The 19,923-nt window shown below is 45.6% G+C and overlaps 1 protein-coding gene across 7 annotated transcripts in view; it reads right to left on the reverse strand.

Annotated features, from left to right (window-relative positions):
- Positions 1 to 19,923, reverse strand: part of nap1l4a (nucleosome assembly protein 1-like 4a) — a 71,364-nt gene that overhangs the window by 42,411 nt on the left and 9,030 nt on the right. For all 7 annotated transcript variants that reach the window (XM_035790386.2, XM_035790387.2, XM_035790388.2 and 4 more), the window contains exons 3-4: positions 8,597 to 8,669; positions 4,483 to 4,627 (exon numbers count right to left, since the gene is read on the reverse strand). In XM_035790386.2, the coding sequence (XP_035646279.1) occupies positions 4,483 to 4,627; positions 8,597 to 8,669 (218 nt within the window). The remainder of the gene's footprint in view (positions 1 to 4,482; positions 4,628 to 8,596; positions 8,670 to 19,923) is intronic.

The following is a 19,923-nucleotide window of genomic DNA, read 5'->3' on the forward strand; positions in this document are numbered from 1 at the left end:
AACTCCTTGCACGCCGACTCCTGGTGTTGACTCCCATTTCTGTGTGTCAAGATTAGATTGCGCTAGGAATCGACTCTTGAGATCAAGTATTTTTGGAACAGAGGAGACTGACTAGTTGCCGTACTTCCGAGAACAAACACTTGCATATTTCATAGCGATCTAGTGAGGGACAGAGAGGGGAGGGGCACAGTTATAGGCAGGTCGGCCACCAGGTATACAGTCAAAACCGTGCACTAGACCCATCTATCGGTATAGGCAGGTCGGCCACCAGGCATACAGTCAAAACCGTGCACTAGACCCATCTATCGGTATAGGCAGGTCGGCCACCAGGCATACAGTCAAAACCGTGCACTAGACCCATCTATCGGTATAGGCAGGTCGGCCACCAGGCATACAGTCAGAACCGTGCACTAGACCCATCTATCGGTATAGGCAGGTCGGCCACCAGGCATACAGTCAAAACCGTGCACTAGACCCATCTATCGGTATAGGCATACAGTCAAAACTGTGCACTAGGCCTATTATCAGTATAGGCAGGTCGGCCACCAGGCATACAGTCAGAACCGTGCACTAGACCCATCTATCAGTATAGGCAGGTCGGCCACCAGGCATACAGTCAGAACCGTGCACTAGGCCCATTATCAGTATAGGCAGGTCGGCCACCAGGCATACAGTCATAACCGTGCACTAGACCCATCTATCAGTATAGGCAGGTCGGCCACCAGGCATACAGTCAGAACCGTGCACTAGGTCTATTATCAGTATAGGCAGGTCGGCCACCAGGCATACAGTCAGAACCGTGCACTAGACCCATCTATCAGTATAGGCAGGTCGGCCACCAGGCATACAGTCAGAACCGTGCACTAGGCCCATTATCAGTATAGGCAGGTCGGCCACCAGGCATCCAGTCATAACCGTGCACTAGACCCATCTATCAGTATAGGCAGGTCGGCCACCAGGCATACAGTCAGAACCGTGCACTAGGCCCATTATCAGTATAGGCAGGTCGGCCACCAGGCATACAGTCATAACCGTGCACTAGACACATCTATCAGTATAGGCAGGTCGGCCACCAGGTATACAGTCAAAACTGTGCACTAGGCCTATTATCAGTAGACAGGTCGGCCACCAGGCATACAGTCAGAACCGTGCACTAGACCCATCTATCAGTATAGGCAGGTCGGCCACCAGGCATACAGTCAGAACCGTGCACTAGACCCATCTATCGGTATAGGCAGGTCGGCCACCAGGTATACAGTCAAAACTGTGCACTAGGCCTATTATCAGTAGACAGGTCGGCCACCAGGCATACAGTCAGAACCGTGCACTAGACCCATCTATCAGTATAGGCAGGTCGGCCACCAGGCATACAGTCAGAACCGTGCACTAGACCCATCTATCAGTATAGGCAGGTCGGCCACCAGGCATACAGTCAAAACTGTGCACTAGGCCTATCTATCGGAAATCAAAAGGCGTATGTCGCAATGGAAAGCTGTATCTTGCAATGTCTCGCAACTTCAGCAAAGCGGGGGCCTATCAATGAATAGGCTAGGACATTCTGCACGCAGTAGATCAAAGACTGAGAAAGAGCAGGGGTGTGTAATCATTAGGCCAAACATTTGCAAAACAGAATCTAAAACAAGTTTCTATAGGACAAAATCAGGTAGGTCCCTCCCCATTACAAAATGTTTCTTAAAACACAAGCAAACAATGAAACAATCAGCATAATGAATACGCCCACAGGCAGTGTTTCCGCTAGCCACGAAATTGAAAAGCCGATAAATAAAAATGGTGGCGGGCAATACATTTTTTGGAGAAATAATGAATATTTGCCTTTTCATTGATGGAAATACCAGTCAATGTAAATACATTTGACTAGTCATGCTTAGTCTACAGGTAATTTTGCTTGAAATTAAATTGGCACATGCGTAAGCTACAGTATATTCATCTTATTTATCACACCCGCACCAGCATACAGATTCAGAGCCTTTGAGCGGAAAATCTGATTGAGATGCAGCAGCAGCTCAAACAGAAAGCAGAATTCATCAGTGCGTCACACAACACTTTGCAATGAGCTGGAGGCAGTATGCATTTTCAAACCTGAACTTTTAATACGGGGCATGTCTTACCTTGTTTCAAAGTAGACCATTAGATTTTTCTACATTTCAAGCTGATACTAACATCACATTGGCTCGCACGTTTATGTTCTTTCAAATCATAGTCATCGCTCTACTCCGCCTGTCTGCAATGAACTTGAAACATTGCATCAACTATTCTAGGCCCTCAATTTCCATAATAGTGAGCTCCGGACAGACATCTGTATCTGCGCAAGGGATAAGAAGTACCCAGGTATTTTAAGACATTTCTACTGGATCAGAGAATAAAATGTTTCAAACAAAAGACAATGAATAAATTAAGAACTCAAATGGGACGAAATAAACCTAAACTTGCTTCTCATAAGTGTGGCATGGCTTTGTGAGCTCCGCAAACAAAATGTCCAATCTGACAATGAGAAGAGTAAACTAATAACAATAAATGGAATTGCATTAACAGAAAATAGTATAACCAAACACTGTAGATTATAAACAATGCAGATTAAGGGTAAATGTAGTACTGGTGATATTACAGTGCCTTCGAAAAGAATTCAGTTCTTGACTTTTTCCACATTTTGTTACGTTGAATCAATTTTAGAATAAGGCTTTAGTTGTTTCCCGCACCTCATTAACCCACACACAATACCCCATAATGACAAAGCAAAAACAGGTTATACATTTTTGCTAATTTAAAAATAAAACTTAAAAATCGCTTTTACATTTTTCAGCATTTACTCAGGACTTTGTTGAATCACCTCTGGCAGTGATTACAGCATCGAGTCTTCTTGGGTATGATGCTACAAGCTTGGCACACCTGTATTCGGGGAGTTTCTCCCATTCTGCTCTGCAGAGCCTCTCAAGCTCTGTCAGGTTGGATGGGGAGCGTCGCTGCACAGCTATTTTCATATCTCTCCAGATATGTTAGATCGGGTTCAAGATCATGCTCTGGCTGGGCACTCAAGGACATTCAGATACTTGTCCCCAAGCCACTCCTGCGTTGTCTTGGCTGTGTGCTTAGGGTCGTTGTCCTGTTGGAAGGTGAACCGTCGCCACAGTCTGAGGTCCTGAGCAGGTTTTCATCAAGGGTCTCTACTTTGCACAGTTCATATTTTCTTAGATCTTGACTAGTCTTCCAGTCCCTGTCGCTGAAAAACATCCCCACAGCATGATGCTGCCACCACCACGCTTCACCGTAGGGATGGTGCCAGGTTTCCTCCAGATGTGACGCTTGGCATTCAGGCCCAAGAGTTCAATCATGCCATCATCAGATCAGAGAAACTTGTTTCTCATGGTCAGAGTCCTTTGGTGCCTTTTGTAAAACTCCAAGCGGGATGTCATGTGCCTTTCACTGAGGAGTGGCTTTCATCTGGCCACTCCACCATAAAGGCTTGATTGGTGGAGTGCTGCAGAGATTAATGTGTTTCTGGAAGGTTCTCCCATCTCCCTGACCAAGGCCCTTCTCCCCCGTTTGCGCAGTTTGGCGGGGCAGCCAGCTCTAGGAAGAGTCTTGGTGGTTTGACACTTCCATTTGAGAATGATTGAGGCCACTGTGTTCTTGAGGACCTTCAATGCTGCAGAAATATGTTGGTATCCTTCCCCAGATCTGTGCCTCGACCCAATCCAGTCTGTGAACTCTACAGACAATTCCTTCGACCTCATGGCTTGGTTTTGCTCTGATATGCACTGTCAATAGTGGGACCTTATTTAGACAGGTGTGTGCCTTTCCAAATCATGTCCAATGAATTGAATTTACCACAGGTGGACTCCAATCAAGTTTTAGAAACATCAAGGATGATCAATGGAAACAGGATGCACCGGAGCATAGTCACATAGCAAAGGGTCAGAATATTTATGTAAATAAAAAAGGTCAGTTTTTTATTAGTAAAAAATTTGCTAGTGTAAAAAAAAAAAAAGTTTTTGCTTTGTCATTATGGGGTATCGTGTAAATTACTGAGTTTATATACATACATATATATATTTTAAAAAGGATGTAAGGATGTAAAGTAACAAAATGTGGACAAAGTCAAGGGCTCTGAATACTCTGAATACTCTCAGAAGGCATATGTAAATGGTAGCTGCAACTTAATTTGTTCGCTATAAATTATAACCTGTTGTCCAATGAGCACCGGTCTTCATACTTGATGCCAAAGCAGCGCTCCCTCTTTTTTTGCATTGAGTAGTGAGTCACTGTTGGAAGTAGTCCACCTCTTGCCCTTCCTGTGGGGCGTCATTATCTAAGTGGTTTCCTGCCCTTAGTCTTTACAAATTGTTGAGAAATTCAGAGTATATGTCCGTCATTTGCTTTCACTATTCCTGTGCTCCGTGCACAGGAGAGGAAAGGACACAAGAAGAAGAAGCCACAGAGATAGCACCTGTAGTGTGACTGTACCTTGTCGAAGAGGGGCTGGTAGAGGCCAGCGTACTTCCTCTCCAGCTCGTGGACTTCCTCATAGAACTTTGCTTCTATGCTGGCACATTGCACCTGTAGCTTCTTTAGGGCGTAGACTCGCCTCTTCACAGCCTTGGGGAGCAGGCTGGGGAAGAGCGGGAGAGGCATAATCATGCACACTCATCACAAAATGGTAAATCCATGTAGCAAAGTGCACACATAAGGAGAAAGGACAGATTAAGTGAATATATAACATCCCAGAACCCAGAGCCATGCATGTCTAAAGTATAGTAGCATGTTTCTATGGAACATGGAAAATAAAGTTCGTCATTTGCAAATGGGGCTGTGTCAACAAAGTCTCAGAAGAAAAAATTGGTTGTAAGTGCCCAGAATATACATTTGACTTGGGGGTACAAATCAAAAACTATGCATGAAGCCTCTTTAGTCATAAGATTCATACCTAGACCTCATGAACTGTCCTAACCAGTTAAATGTTACATTTATTTAACTAGGCAAGTCAGTTAAGAACAAATTCTTATTTACAATGACGGCCTCCCCGGCCAAACCCGGACGACGCTGGGCCAATTGTGCGCCGCCCTATGGGACTCCAAATCACGGCCTGTTGTGATACAGCCTCGATTCGAACCAGGGACACACCTCTTGCATTGACATGCAATGCCTTATACCCGCTGCACCACTCGGAAGCCCATTAGCCGGTAATAGCCGGCGTTTGTCTGATATTTGCATAATTAAGTGCAGTTAAATTTGGAGTGCACAGGATATTTGTTATAAATCTTCTCACATCGGAACAGCATACAGATAGAGCCTTTGAGTGGAAAATCTGACACACAGCACAAGAGCTGTTGCTGGAGCAAGACAACTGGGAACTCTGAAAAATACAGAGGTAAAATCATTACGTATTCAGGTTGATAAGTCGGAGCACTAGAAAGAGGCCCGAGGTCCCGAGTTGGACTACCATTCAAAACTATTTTTCCCCAGTCGGAGCAATTTTTTCACCCCCAGTTCCCAGTTGCCCTGAACTCAAATTTTATTTATTTAACCTTTATTTAACCAGTTCAGTTCACAGCGGCAAACGGCAACGGAAGGCAGGCTTCATCAGCGCGTCACACAACACTTTACAATGAGATGGAGGCAGTATGCATTTACCAAAACATATACTTCATTGTTTGAAACCTGAACATTTTAATACCAGGCATGTCTTACCTTGCTTCCAAGCAGCCTATTAGATGACTCTTCGAAACTGCTAATGGACATTTTCATCTATCACATGAAACTGCTCACATGTGCAGTGATATTTTAACAATGGTGGTTTCCCGCTAATAGCATGATGGAGCGAAGAGTCGCAAGAAGCCTACCGTAATTTCCGGACTATAAGCCGCTACTTTATTCCCACACTTTGAACCTCGCGGTTTATACAATGACGCGGCTAATTTATGGATTTTTCCCGCTTTCACAAGATTCATGCCGCCAAAAAACTGAGCACCGTCACATGTGACGTAAATCGAGCGCGCTCAAACTTCCCATCATTCTGATTACGGTAGTAATTGTGTCACCCTCATCATGGCAAAGACACGGAGAAATGCATATGATGCAGCTTTCAAGTTGAAGGCGATCAATCTGGCTGTTGGAAAAGGAAATAGAGCTGCTGCATGGGAGCTTGGCCTTAATTAGTCGATTATAAGACTTTGTAAACAGCAGCGTGAGGAACTGACTCAGTGCAAAAAGACAACAAACCTTTCAGAGGGAAGAAAAGCAGATGGCCCAAAGTATTTGCAGCAACTCAACATCAGTGTAAATCGTGCATTTAAGGTGGCGCTCCGTGTTCAGTGGGAGGCTTGGATGACAACTGGGGAGAAATCCTTCACTAAAACGGGCCGCATGCGAAGAGCAACTTATGGTCAAGTCTGCCAGTGGGTCCTGACAGTGTGGAGCATTGTCAAAAAAATCCACTATCATCAACAGGTTTCGAAAGGCTGGACTGCTGCGTGTTGAAGGGCCAGCATGAGCTCAGCGGGGTATTTGCCTCCGGATGAAAGTGACAAGAGCGACAATGAAAACGATCCAACATCGGATGAAGCAATTCTGAGGCTATTCAACTCCGACACCGAAGGAGATGACTTCAGTGGTTTCAGTGCACAGGAGGAGGAAGATAGTGACCAATGACTTTCTTGGTAGGCTACAGTTTTAATTTTTGTTACAAGCTGTGTTTCGTTAAAGCTTATTTATTTTTGTTACAAGCCGTGTTTCGTTTAAAGGCTGTGTAAAGTTTATTTGTTTCAATGTACCAGTAGGCACCTACGGCTTACAGATATGTGCAGCTTATTTATGTACAAAATACATATTTTTTAATAATTCAGTGGGTGCGGTTTATATTCAGGTGCGCTTAATAGTCCAGCAATTACGGTACTGCCTTGTGCACATTGCTGCGCTTATAATGTATAGAAATAATGGTTTGTCAACGTTAAGCTAAACGCTCTCCTCGGCTGCATCACACTCACTGCTTTTTAATGTATTTTTTTCGTTTATGTGGCCTAGGCCTACTGGTTGAATACATTTGGGATCTATCATCCCGCAACTGTCCCAGAGTGTTTGGAATAGGTCATTTCTTTCTCGACAAGCTGACAAATAGAACTTTTAAACTTTTCTACTTTTCTACTATTAGTCTTGTTGGCTGAGGAAAAGTAAAATGTGGACCGTTCAAAGAGCACATTAGAATTCAGTAAGGACTGCACATCATTGCAATCTCGACTTGCATGTTCTGTTAATATGAATGACCATATTCAAAATGTGATTTGTCATTCTGAGCACTGTGGGTGGACGCCCTAAACAAGTTATTACTAAAATGTCTGGTCAATTAAACGTTACATTAGCTGGCTAGCCAGTTCAAATAATGACCATATACTATACAGAAAAGTACGTGGACACCCTTTGAAATTAGTGGATTTGGCTATTTCAGCCACACCGGTTGCTGACCAGAGTAACCAATCGAGCACACAGCCATGTAATCTCCAGGCAAACATTGGCAGTAGAAGGGCCTCACTGAAGAGCTCAGTGACTTTCAACATGGAACCAACATAGGATGCCACCTTTCCAACAAATCAGTTAGTCAAAGTGTTGCCCTGCTGTTATTATGAAGTGGAAACATCTAGCAGCAACAACGGCTCAGCTGCAAAGTGGTAAGCCACACAAGTTCACAGAACGGGACCGCAATTCACAAGAGTTCCAAACTGCCTCTGGAATCAACGTCAGCACAATAAGTTTGTCAGGAGCTTCATGAAATGGGTTCCGATGGCCGAGCAGCCACACACAAGCCCAAGATAACCACGCACAAATAAAAGCGTTGGCTGTAAAGCCCGTCGCCATTGGACTACGGAGCACCGGAAACGCTTTCTCTGGAGTGATGAATCACGCTTCACCATCTAGCAGTCCAACGGAAAAATCTGGATTTGGAGGAGACCAGAAGAGCGCAACCTGCCCCAAAGCATAGTGCAAACTGTAACGTTTGGTGGAGTGTAAAGTTAGTGGAAGGAAATCTAAACACTACAGCATATATTTAAACGATTCTATGCTTCCAACTTCGTGACAACAGTGTGAGGAATTTTTGCAACCCTAGTTGTAGCCCCTTTCAGTTCACCTTTAATTATGTCATTTTAATTCCATCTTCCATCGATTAGATCTCTTAACTTGCTTTCCCTTCCAGCGGAGCACCAATTGCAACTGCCTCTCCACAGCGAGCACATTGAAAGGATCAGAAAGCATGCTTTTTCCCCAAAACTTTTCCAGAACAACAATATAGTGCCCTTATGTTTTGATTTCTAAGACATTCTCAGGCTTGCAGGCCTATCACATCAAAATAAATCATGGATTTTATTGTGATGGTGTAGGCTATATTAAATGGATTTAGTCAACTTTCTATGACAATTACCGGCTGACGAAATTTCACGACCGCCACAGCCCTAGGCACACACATCAAAAGTTTGGTTTATATTTGGTTAGTCCATTATGCAAGACATGATTTTTTATTTTTTTTGCGTGAAAACGTAACATCCATAGTGCTGGAATTGCCCAAAAAATATCTGTGACTCGTGCTCACCTCTCCATGTTGTGGAGGCTGTCCTGTCTGTCCAACGGTCCTCCTGGGATCTGCATGCCATGGTCTCCTTTACCTGTCAATCAAACCAGAGCACACACTGACTCACACTTGAGCACTACTACTCATCACCAATTCACTGTGTGAATCATGCTGGCCACGTTCCAATCTGCACATTTAGACTGAATCTAAATTGTATTTCCGTGATTCCTCATGTCCCATCTCCTCCTCCAATGTGCTTTGAGGAGGAGGCAAGGATGTCAGGGGCGCTGTAACTATATGAAGAAATGTCATCATAACCTGTGAGCCAGAGAATATTTTCAGGACCACAGCGAGGGACCGCAGCCAAGCACAAGAGAAAACACTCACTTCAGCAACATGGCAGTGGAGAGCTCTTAATGAGCAGATTCTACAGATAATTGTTTATTCTCCTACCTTGGCAAACACAACATTGATTTGTATTATTATTCCCCCAAAGTTTAGATTTGTAAAACAATAGGAAATAAAACCCGATTTATCTTCAACCGCAAGTACTGTGTTGGGACTCCTGATTATACGCCACAAATTACTACCGAAACCCAGAAGGGAGGGATTCCTTAATGGGAAAATGACAAGGAATATTGAGGATTACATTGGCTAATCTGACAGAGAAAAGTAGGAGATGGTTCCAAGACAGAGAGAAGCAATGTGGGACAGTACACAGGAGAACATGAGAGGAGTAAGCCCAACACATTGACGGCAATGTTTCACAGAAGTGCGAGGGAGTCACAATTAGAGGTCGCCCGATTAAACGGAATGGCCGATTAATTAGTGCCGATTTCAAGTTTGCATAACAATTGGTAATCTGCATTTTTGGACACCGATTATGGCCGATTACATTGCACTACACGCGGAGACTGCGTGGCAGGCTGACTACCTGTTATGCGAGTGCAGCAAGGAGCCTAGTTAAGGTGCTAGCTAGCATTAAACTTCTCATAAAAAAGAACATAATCACTAGTTAACTACAAACGGTTTATGATATTACTAGTTCGTCTAGCTTGTCCTGCATTGCAGTGCCAGTTTAATTTATCATTGAATCACATCCTATTTCGCCAAACAGGTGATTTAACAAGCGCATTCATGAAAAAAAAGCACTGTCGTTGCACCAATGTTGTACCTAACCATAAACATCCATGCCTTTCTTAAAATCAATACACAAGTATATATTTTTTAACCTGCATATTTAGTTAATATTGCCTGCTAACATGAATATATTTTAACTAGGGAAATTGTGTCACTTCTCTTGTGTTCTGAGTCAGGGTATATGCAGCAGTTTGGGCTGCCTGGCTCACTGCGAACTGTGTGAAGACCATTTTTCCTAACAAAGACAGCCAACTTCGCCAAACGGAGGATGATTTAACAAAAGCACATTTGCGGAAAAAAAGCACAATCGTTGCACGAATGTAACTAACGATAATAATCAATGCCTTTCTTAAAATCAATCCACAGAAGTACATATTTTTAAACCTGCATATTCATTTAAAACAAATTCGTGTTAGCAGGCAATATTAACTACGAAAATTGTGTCACTTCTCTTGCGTTCATTGCACGCAGAGTCAGGGTATATGCAACAGTTTGGGCCAACTGGCTCGTTGCGAACTAATTTGCCAGAATTTTACATAATTATGGCATAACATTTGAAGGTTGTGCAATGTAACAGCAATATTTAAACTTAAGGATGCCACAGTTAGATAAAACACGCAACGGTTCCGTATTTCACTGAAAGAGTAAACGTTTTGTTTTCGAAATGATAGTTTCCAGATTTGACCATATTAATGACCTAAGGCTCTATGTGTGTGTGATTATAATTAAATATATGATTTGATAGAGCAGTCTGACTGAGCGGTGGTAGGCAGCAGCAGGCTCGTAAGCATTCATTCAAACAGCACTTTACTGCGTTTGCCAGCAGCTCTTCGCAATGCTTCAAGCATTGTGCTGTTTATGACTTCAAGTCTATCAACTCCCGAGATTAGGATGGAAATACTAAATTACCTATTAGAACATTCAATAGTCAAAGGTATATGAAACACAAATGGTATAGAGAGAAATATTCTGATAATAACTACAATCTAAAACTTCTTATCTGGGAATATTGATGACTCATGTTAAAAGGAAACACCAGCATTCATATGTTCTCATGTTCTGAGCAAGGAACTTAAACGTTAGCTTTTTTACATGGCACATATTGCACTTTTACTTTCTTCTCCAACACTGTGTTTTTGCATTATCTAAACCAAATTGAACATGTTTCATTATTTATTTGATAATACATTTAATTTTTTTGATGTCTTATATTAAGTTAAGTGTTCATTCAGTATTGTTGTAATTGTCATATATATACACACATACACACATACATACATAAATACACACCACACAACCAGCTCAAAAAAATAAAGGGAACACTAAAATAACACATCCTAGATCTGAATGAATGAAATATTACATTAACATTTACATTTAAAGTCATTTAGCAGACGCTCTTATCCAGAGCGACTTACAAATTGGTGCATTCACCTTATGACATCCAGTGGAACAGCCACTTTACAATAGTGCATCTAAATCTTTTAAGGGGGGTGAGAAGGATTACTTTATCCTATCCTAGGTATTCTTTAAAGAGGTGGGGTTTCAGGTGTCTCCGGAAGGTGGTGATTGACTCCGCTGTCCTGGCGTCGTGAGGGAGTGTGTTCCACCATTGGGGAGCCAGAGCAGCGAACAGTTTTGACTGGGCTGAGCGGGAACTGTACTTCCTCAGTGGTAGGGAGGCGAGCAGGCCAGAGGTGGATGAACGCGTGCCCTTGTTTGGGTGTAGGGTCTGATCAGAGCCTGGAGGTACTGAGGTGCCGTTCCCCTCACAGCTCCGTAGGCAAGCACCATGGTCTTGTAGCGGATGCGAGCTTCAACTGGAAGCCAGTGGAGAGAGCGGAGGAGCGGGGTGACGTGAGAGAACTTGGGAAGGTTGAACACCAGACGGGCTGCGGCGTTCTGGATGAGTTGTAGGGGTTTAATGGCACAGGCAGGGAGCCCAGCCAACAGCGAGTTGCAGTAATCCAGACGGGAGATGACAAGTGCCTGGATTAGGACCTGCGCCGCTTCCTGTGTGAGGCAGGGTCGTACTCTGCGAATGTTGTAGAGCATGAACCTACAGGAACGGGCCACCGCCTTGATGTTAGTTGAGAACGACAGGGTGTTGTCCAGGATCACGCCAAGGTTCTTAGCGCTCTGGGAGGAGGACACAATGGAGTTGTCAACCGTGATGGCGAGATCATGGAACGGGCAGTCCTTCCCCGGGAGGAAGAGCAGCTCCGTCTTGCCGAGGTTCAGCTTGAGGTGGTGATAAATATTGTTCTTAAATATTTTTCTTTACATAGTTGAATGTGCTGACAACAAAATCACACAAAAATTAAATCAATGGAAATAAAATGTATCAACCCATGGAGGTCTGGATTTGGAGTCACACTCAAAATTAAAGTGGAAAACCACACTACAGGCTGATCCAACTTTGATGTAATGTCCTTAAAACAAGTCAAAATGAGGCTAAGTAGTGTGTGGCCTCCAAGTGCCTGTATGACCTCCCTACAACACCTGGGCATGCTCCTGATGACCTGGACTAAAGCATCCGCCAACTCCTGGACAGTCTGTGGTGCAATGTGGCATTGGTGGATGGAGCGAGACATGACGTCCCAGATGTGCTCAATTGGATTCAGGTCTGGGGAACGGGCGGGCCAGTCCATAGCATCAATGCCATCCTCTTGCAGGAACTGCTGACGCACTCCAGCCACATGAGGTCTAGCATTGTCTTGCATTAGGAGGAACCCAGGGCCAACCGCACCAGCATATGGTCTCACAAGGGTTCGGAGGATCTCATCTCGGTACCCAATGGCAGTCAGGCTACCTCTGGCGAGCACATGGAGGGCTGTGCGGCCCCCCAAAGAAATGCCACCCCACACCATTACTGAACCACCGCCAAACCGGTCATGCTGGAGGATGTTGCAGGCAGCCGAATGTTCTCTACGGCGTCTCCAGACTCTGTCACATGTGCTCAGTGTGAACCTGCTTTCATCTGTGAAGAGCACAGGGCGCCAGTGGCGAATTTGCCAATCTTGGTGTTCTCTGGCAAATGCCAAACGTCCTGCACGGTGTTGGGCTGTAGGCACAACCCCCACCTGTGGACGTCGGGCCCTCAAACCACCCTCATGGAGTCTGTTTCTGACCATTTGAGCAGACACATGCACATTTGGAGACTAAGGTTACACTGGGAGGGTGAAGGAGATGCTAAAGTTACACTGGGATGGTGAAATAGATGCTAATGTTAGACTGGGTTCCGGTTGGAGCGAGCGGTCGCATTCGCACTTCGCTCTGCAGGTTGTATAACTTTTTATAACTTTTTCATTACATTTCATTATAGTACAACGGTTGATTTGTCTAATCTTAGCAATTCTTCTTAGCTAGCTACATAGCCGTCCTTGTATCAGAGATAATTGCATAATTATCGTATTTCGTCGCCCTAACGTAGCCTTCACTGCTATTCGCCCAGGAGCTAGCTAACGCACACAGATTAGCATCACTGTAGTGCTATTCACTCAACTGTACGACTTGATTAGTTCAGTGTTAGCTAGCTACATAGCTGTCTTTGTTTCAAGATAATTGTGTAGTTTAGTGTGTGTAGCCTTGGAGTGATTATCTTAATTCACTGAGGTTCGCTAGCCAGCTATTTGTCGTCCTTAACGTAGGAGACTCTGCTAGCTAGCCAACAGCTAACTGCTAACAGCTAGCCAACGTCTGCTGTTTTGAATTCAACAACCCGGTCAGGTGGTTTCACATTTTCGTTTCATTGCAGTGCAGCGGTTTGATTTGTTTGATCGTGGCTAGCTGCATAGCCGTCTTTGTTTCAAAGATAATTGTGTAGTCTAGACCGATTCCCTAGGTTAGCTAGCCAGCTATTGTCGTTCTTTTAACTCAACGTAACGTAAACAACACTGCTAGCTAGCCAGCTAGCCCCCGAATAGCAGCACTGTAGAACTATTACACTCAACGGAACGACTTGATTAGTGTAGTGTCAACAACGCAGCTACTGCCAGCTAGCCTACTTTAGCAGTACTGTATCATTTTAATCATTTTAGTCAATAAGATTCTTGCTACGTAAGCTTAACTTTCTGAACATTCGAGACGTGTAGTCCGCTTGTCATTCCAATTTCCTTGCATTAGCGTAGCCTTTTCTGTAGCCTGTCAACTATGTGTCTGTCTATCCCTGTTCTCTCCTCTCTGCACAGACCATACAAACGCTCCACACCGCGTGGCCGCGACCACCCTAACCTGGTGGTCCCAGCGCGTACGACCCACGTGGAGTTCCAGGTCTCTGGTAGCCTCTGGAACTGCCAATCTGCGGCCAACAAGGCAGAGTTCATCTCAGCCTATGCCTCCTCCAGTCCCTTGACTTCTTGGCACTGACGGAAACATGGATCACCACAGATAACACTGCTACTCCTACTGCTCTCTCCTCGTCCGCCCACGTGTTCTCGCACACCCCGAGAGCTTCTGGTCAGCGGGGTGGTGGCACCGGGATCCTCATCTCTCCCAAGTGGTCTTTCTCTCTTTCTCCCCTTACCCATCTGTCTATTGCCTCCTTTGAATTCCATGCTGTCACAGTTACCAGCCCTTTCAAGCTTAACATCCTTATCATTTATCGCCCTCCAGGTTCCCTCGGAGAGTTCATCAATGAGCTTGATGCCTTGATAAGCTCCTTTCCTGAGGACGGCTCACCTCTCACAGTTCTGGGCGACTTTAACCTCCCCACGTCTACCTTTGACTCATTCCTCTCTGCCTCCTTCTTTCCACTCCTCTCCTCTTTTGACCTCACCCTCTCACCTTCCCCCTACTCACAAGGCAGGCAATACGCTTGACCTCATCTTTACTAGATGCTGTTCTTCCACTAACCTCATTGCAACTCCCCTCCAAGTCTCCGACCACTACCTTGTATCCTTTTCCCTCTCGCTCTCATCCAACACTTCCCACACTGCCCCTACTCGGATGGTATCGCGCCGTCCCAATCTTCGCTCTCTCTCCCCCGCTACTCTCTCCTCTTCCATCCTATCTTCTCTTCCCTCTGCTCAAACTTTCTCCAACCTATCTCCTGATTCTGCCTCCTCAACCCTCCTCTCCTCCCTTACTGCATCCTTTGACTCCCTATGTCCCCTATCCTCCAGGCCGGCTCGGTCCTCCCCTCCCGCTCCGTGGCTCGACGACTCATTGCGAGCTCACAGAACAGGGCTCCGGGCAGCCGAGCGGAAATGGAGGAAAACTCGCCTCCCTGCGGACCTGGCATCCTTTCACTCCCTCCTCTCTACATTTTCCTCCTCTGTCTCTGCTGCTAAAGCCACTTTCTACCATTCTAAATTCCAAGCATCTGCCTCTAACCCTAGGAAGCTCTTTGCCACCTTCTCCTCCCTCCTGAATCCTCCCCCCCTCCCTCCTCCCTCTCTGCAGATGACTTCGTCAACCATTTTGAAAAGAAGGTCGATGACATCCGATCCTCGTTTGCTAAGTCAAACGACACCGCTGGTTCTGCTCACACTGCCCTACCCTATGCTCTGACCTCTTTCTCCCCTCTCTCTCCAGATGAAATCTCGCGTCTTGTGACGGCCGGCCGCCCAACAACCTGCCCGCTTGACCCTATCCCCTCCTCTCTTCTCCAGACCATTTCCGGAGACCTTCTCCCTTACCTTACCTCGCTCATCAACTCATCCCTGACCGCTGGCTACGTCCCTCCCGTCTTCAAGAGAGCGAGAGTTGCACCCCTTCTGAAAAAACCTACACTCGATCCCTCCGATGTCAACAACTACAGACCAGTATCCCTTCTCTCTTTTCTCTCCAAAACTCTTGAGCGTGCCGTCCTTGGCCAGCTCTACCGCTATCTCTCTCAGAATGACCTTCTTGATCCAAATCAGTCAGGTTTCAAGACTAGTCATTCAACTGAGACTGCTCTTCTCTGTATCACGGAGGCGCTCCGCACTGCTAAAGCTAACTCTCTCTCCTCTGCTCTCATCCTTCTAGACCTATCGGCTGCCTTCGATACTGTGAACCATCAGATCCTCCTCTCCACCCTCTCCGAGTTGGGCATCTCCGGCGCGGCCCACGCTTGGATTGCGTCCTACCTGACAGGTCGCTCCTACCAGGTGGCGTGGCGAGAATCTGTCTCCTCACCACGCGCTCTCACCACTGGTGTCCCCCAGGGCTCTGTTCTAGGCCCTCTCTTATTCTCGCTATACACCAAGTCACTTGGCTCTGTCATAACCTCACATGGTCTCTCCTATCATTGCTATGCAGACGACACACAATTAATCTTCTCCTTTCCCCCTTCTGATGACCAGGTGGCGAATCGCATCTCTGCATGTCTGGCAGACATATCAGTGTGGATGACGGATCACCACCTCAAGCTGAACCTCAGCAAGACGGAGCTCCTCTTCCTCCCGGGGAAGGACTGCCCGTTCCATGATCTCGCCATCACGGTTGACAACTCCATTGTGTCCTCCTCCCAGAGCGCTAAGAACCTTGGCGTGATCCTGGACAACACCCTGACGTTCTCAACTAACATCAAGGCGGTGTCCCGTTCCTGTAGGTTCATGCTCTACAACATCCGCAGAGTACGACCCTGCCTCACACAGGAAGCGGCGCAGGTCCTAATCCAGGCACTTGTCATCTCCCGTCTTGATTACTGCAACTCGCTGTTGGCTGGGCTCCCTGCCTGTGCCATTAAACCCCTACAACTCATCCAGAACGCCGCAGCCCGTCTGGTGTTCAACCTTCCCAAGTTCTCTCACGTCACCCCGCTCCTCCACTGGCTTCCAGTTGAAGCTCGCATCCGCTACAAGACCATGGTGCTCGCCTACGGAGCTGTGAGGGGAACGGCACCTCAGTACCTCCAGGCTCTGATCAGGCCCTACACCCAAACAAGGGCACTGCGTTCATCCACCTCTGGCCTGCTCGCCTCCCTACCACTGAGGAAGTACAGTTCCCGCTCAGCCCAGTCAAAACTGTTCGCTGCTCTGGCCCCCCAATGGTGGAACAAACTCCCTCACGACGCCAGGACAGCGGAGTCAATCACCACCTTCCGGAGACACCTGAAACCCCACCTCTTCAAGGAATACCTAGGATAGGGTAAGTAAGGGTAAGTAATCCTTCTCCCCCCCCCCCCCCCTTCTCCCCCCCCCAACAAGATTTAGATGCAAGTGGCTGTTCCACTGGTTGTCATAAGGTGTATGCACCAATTTGTAAGTCGCTCTGGATAAGAGCGTCTGCTAAATGACTTAAATGTAATGTAAATGTAATTTGTGGCCTGTTGGAGGTAATATTGCAGGGCTCTGGCAGTGCTCCTCCTTGCACAAAGGCGGAGGTAGCGGTCCTGCTGCTGGGTTGTTGCCCTCCTACGGCCTCTTCCACGTCTCCTGATGTACTGGCCTGTCTCCTGGTAGCGCCTCCATGCTCTGGACACTACGCTGACAGACACAGCAAACCTTCTTGCCACAGCTCGCATCGATGTACCATCCTGGATGAGCTGCACTACCTGAGCCACTTGTGTGGGTTGTAGACTCAGTCTCATGCTACCACTAGAGTGAAAGCACCGCCAGCATTCAAAAGTGACCAAAACATCAGCCAAGTAAGCATAGGAACTGGGAAGTGGTCTGTGGTCACCACCTGCAGAACCATTCCTTTTATCGGGAGTGTCTTGCTAATTGCCTATAATTTCCACCTGTTGTCTATTCTATTTGCACAACAGCATGTGAAATTTATTGTCAAACAGTATTGCTTCCTAAGTGGACAGTTTAATTTCACAGAAGTGTGTTTGACTTGGAGTTACATTGTGTTGTTTAATTGTTCCCTTTATTTTTTTGAGCAGTGTATGTATATATATGTATATATACACACACACACACACACACACACACACACACAAACAGATTTACATACATTTACAGAGATAGATACATATATATACATAAAAAAAGTGGCTGATTAGTCGGTAGCTTTTTTTTGTCCTCCAATAAATCGGTATTGGCGTTGAACAATCATGAATCGGTCGACCTCTAGTCACATACTGTGACAAAATGGATCACAAATCCAAAGACTAACGAGTTAACGGTTGAAATGAGAGAAAAGCAGAGGAGAAAAGGCAGGTGTTGCGCATTCCTGCAGAGTGCAAGACAGTTCCCTCAGAAAGTATTCAGACCTCTTGACTTTTTCCACGTTACATTAGCCCATTGTTCTCTGCAGATCATCTCAAGCTTTGTGAGGTTGGATGGGGAGCATTGTTGCACAGCTATTTTAAGGTCTCTCCAGAGGTGTTCTATCAGGTTCAAGTCTGGGCTCTGGCTGGGCCACTCAAGGACATTGAGACCTGTACCGAAGCCACCTCTGCATTATCCTGGCTGTGTGCTTTGGGTCTTTGTCCTGTTGGAAGGTGAACCTTCACCCCAGTCAGAGGTCCTGAGAGCTCTGGAGCAGGTTTTCATCAAGGCTCTCTCTGTACTTTGCCTCAATCCTGACACGTCTCCCAGTCCCTGCCTCTGAAAAATATGCCCAAAGCAGGTTTCCTCAAGACGCAATACATGTTAAATCTTGGTTTCATCAGGTTCTTTTGGCAAACTCCAAGTGTGCTGTCATGTAGCTTTAACTGAGGAATAGGTAAGGTTTGGCCACACTACCATAAAGGCCTGTTTGAGTGCTGCAGAGATGGTGGTCCTTCTGGAAGGTTCTCCCATCTCCACAGAGGAACTCTCGAGCTCTGTCAGAGTGACCAGCAGGTTCTTGGTCACTTCCCTTACCAAAGCCCTTCTCCCCCGATTGCTCAGTTTGGCCGGGCGGCCAGCTCTTGGAAGAGTCTTGGTGGTTCCAAACTTCTTCCATTTGAGAATGATTGAGGCCACTGTGTTCTTAAAGACCTTCAATGCTGCAGAAATATGTTGGTACCCTTCCCCAGATCTGTGCATCAACACAAGCCAGTCTCTGAGCTCTAGACAGTTCCTTCGACCTCATGGCTTGGTTTTTGCTCTGACATGCACTATCAACTGTGGGACCTTATATAGACAGGTGTGTCTTTGCAAATCATGTCCAATCAATTGAATTTACCACAGGTGGACTCCAATCAAGTTTTAGAAACATCAAGGATCAATGGAAACAGGATGCACCTGAGCTCAATTTCAAGTCTCATTGCAAAGGGTCTGAATACTTAAGGTATTTTTATATTCGTTATTAATTCACAATAAAAAAAATCTATTTTCGCTTTGTCATGAGATTGTGTGTAGTTTGCTGAGGATTATAAAAAAAAATTAAATCCATTTTAGATTAAGGCTGTAACGTAACAAAATGTGGAAAAAGTAATGGGGTCTGAATGCACTGTATATCATATGTAGAATGCGCGGAAGACAACTGAACAATCCTGCACTCAGCCAATGAGTACCCAGATATGCCACGGAGAGCACATGAACACAGATGCTGTAGTTTCTATTTCACCAGGTAACAGTGAAGGTAGCACGGTTTTACTGCAAACAGATAGGCATTTCTATAGACACTAAACAGTGTCAAGTAGCCAGGTGTTTACTAGATGGGGGGAGCCAACGCAGTTTTACAAGCAAAGCCATTTCACAAGCACTTAAGTTACCTATAGTAGGACAGGAAGTGTTGAATTTGCATACATTTGGCTCAGTTACGTCCAAGAACATAACCTGCATTAGAGTAAGGGTCCCTCGCTGGCTCACATGAAAGATGTGTGTTCTCAAAAGCACGGCAACTTATCAGTCTCCTCTGTTCCAAAAAATACTGAATCTTAGGAGTCGATTCAGTATTTTTGGAACAGAGGAGACTGATTAGTTGCCACAGCTGGAGTCTGACACTCAGAAACGGGAGTAGACACCAGGAGTCAATGTGCAAAGAAACTAGAAATCAGTTACTTCGGAGTTCACTCTCCACCACTACGTCATTGTTAACAGTTGAAAAGTGGAAGAGAAAGACAAGCGACAGCAGTGAAGTCCTGTAAGCAATACATTGAAGAGTTCAATGAGAAGGAAACGCAAACTTTGCACGGTGGAATTGAAGTACAGAAATGGTAGTACAGGTACAATGCTTCACAATCTGAAAAGGTACGCACTGTGAGATCCAAACCGTTGCTGGCAACAAGCAGCGCAGGGTTACTGTGAATTAACATGTTTAAAGATTTTTTTCTTAGAACTCGACCAAGCCGGAGCCGCACGTGTGCATATTGATTTTGTCTATACCCACCAGACGCATTCATGACA

This window comes from Oncorhynchus keta, chromosome 17, assembly GCF_023373465.1.
Source record: "Oncorhynchus keta strain PuntledgeMale-10-30-2019 chromosome 17, Oket_V2, whole genome shotgun sequence".
NCBI classification, from domain to species: domain Eukaryota; kingdom Metazoa; phylum Chordata; class Actinopteri; order Salmoniformes; family Salmonidae; genus Oncorhynchus; species Oncorhynchus keta.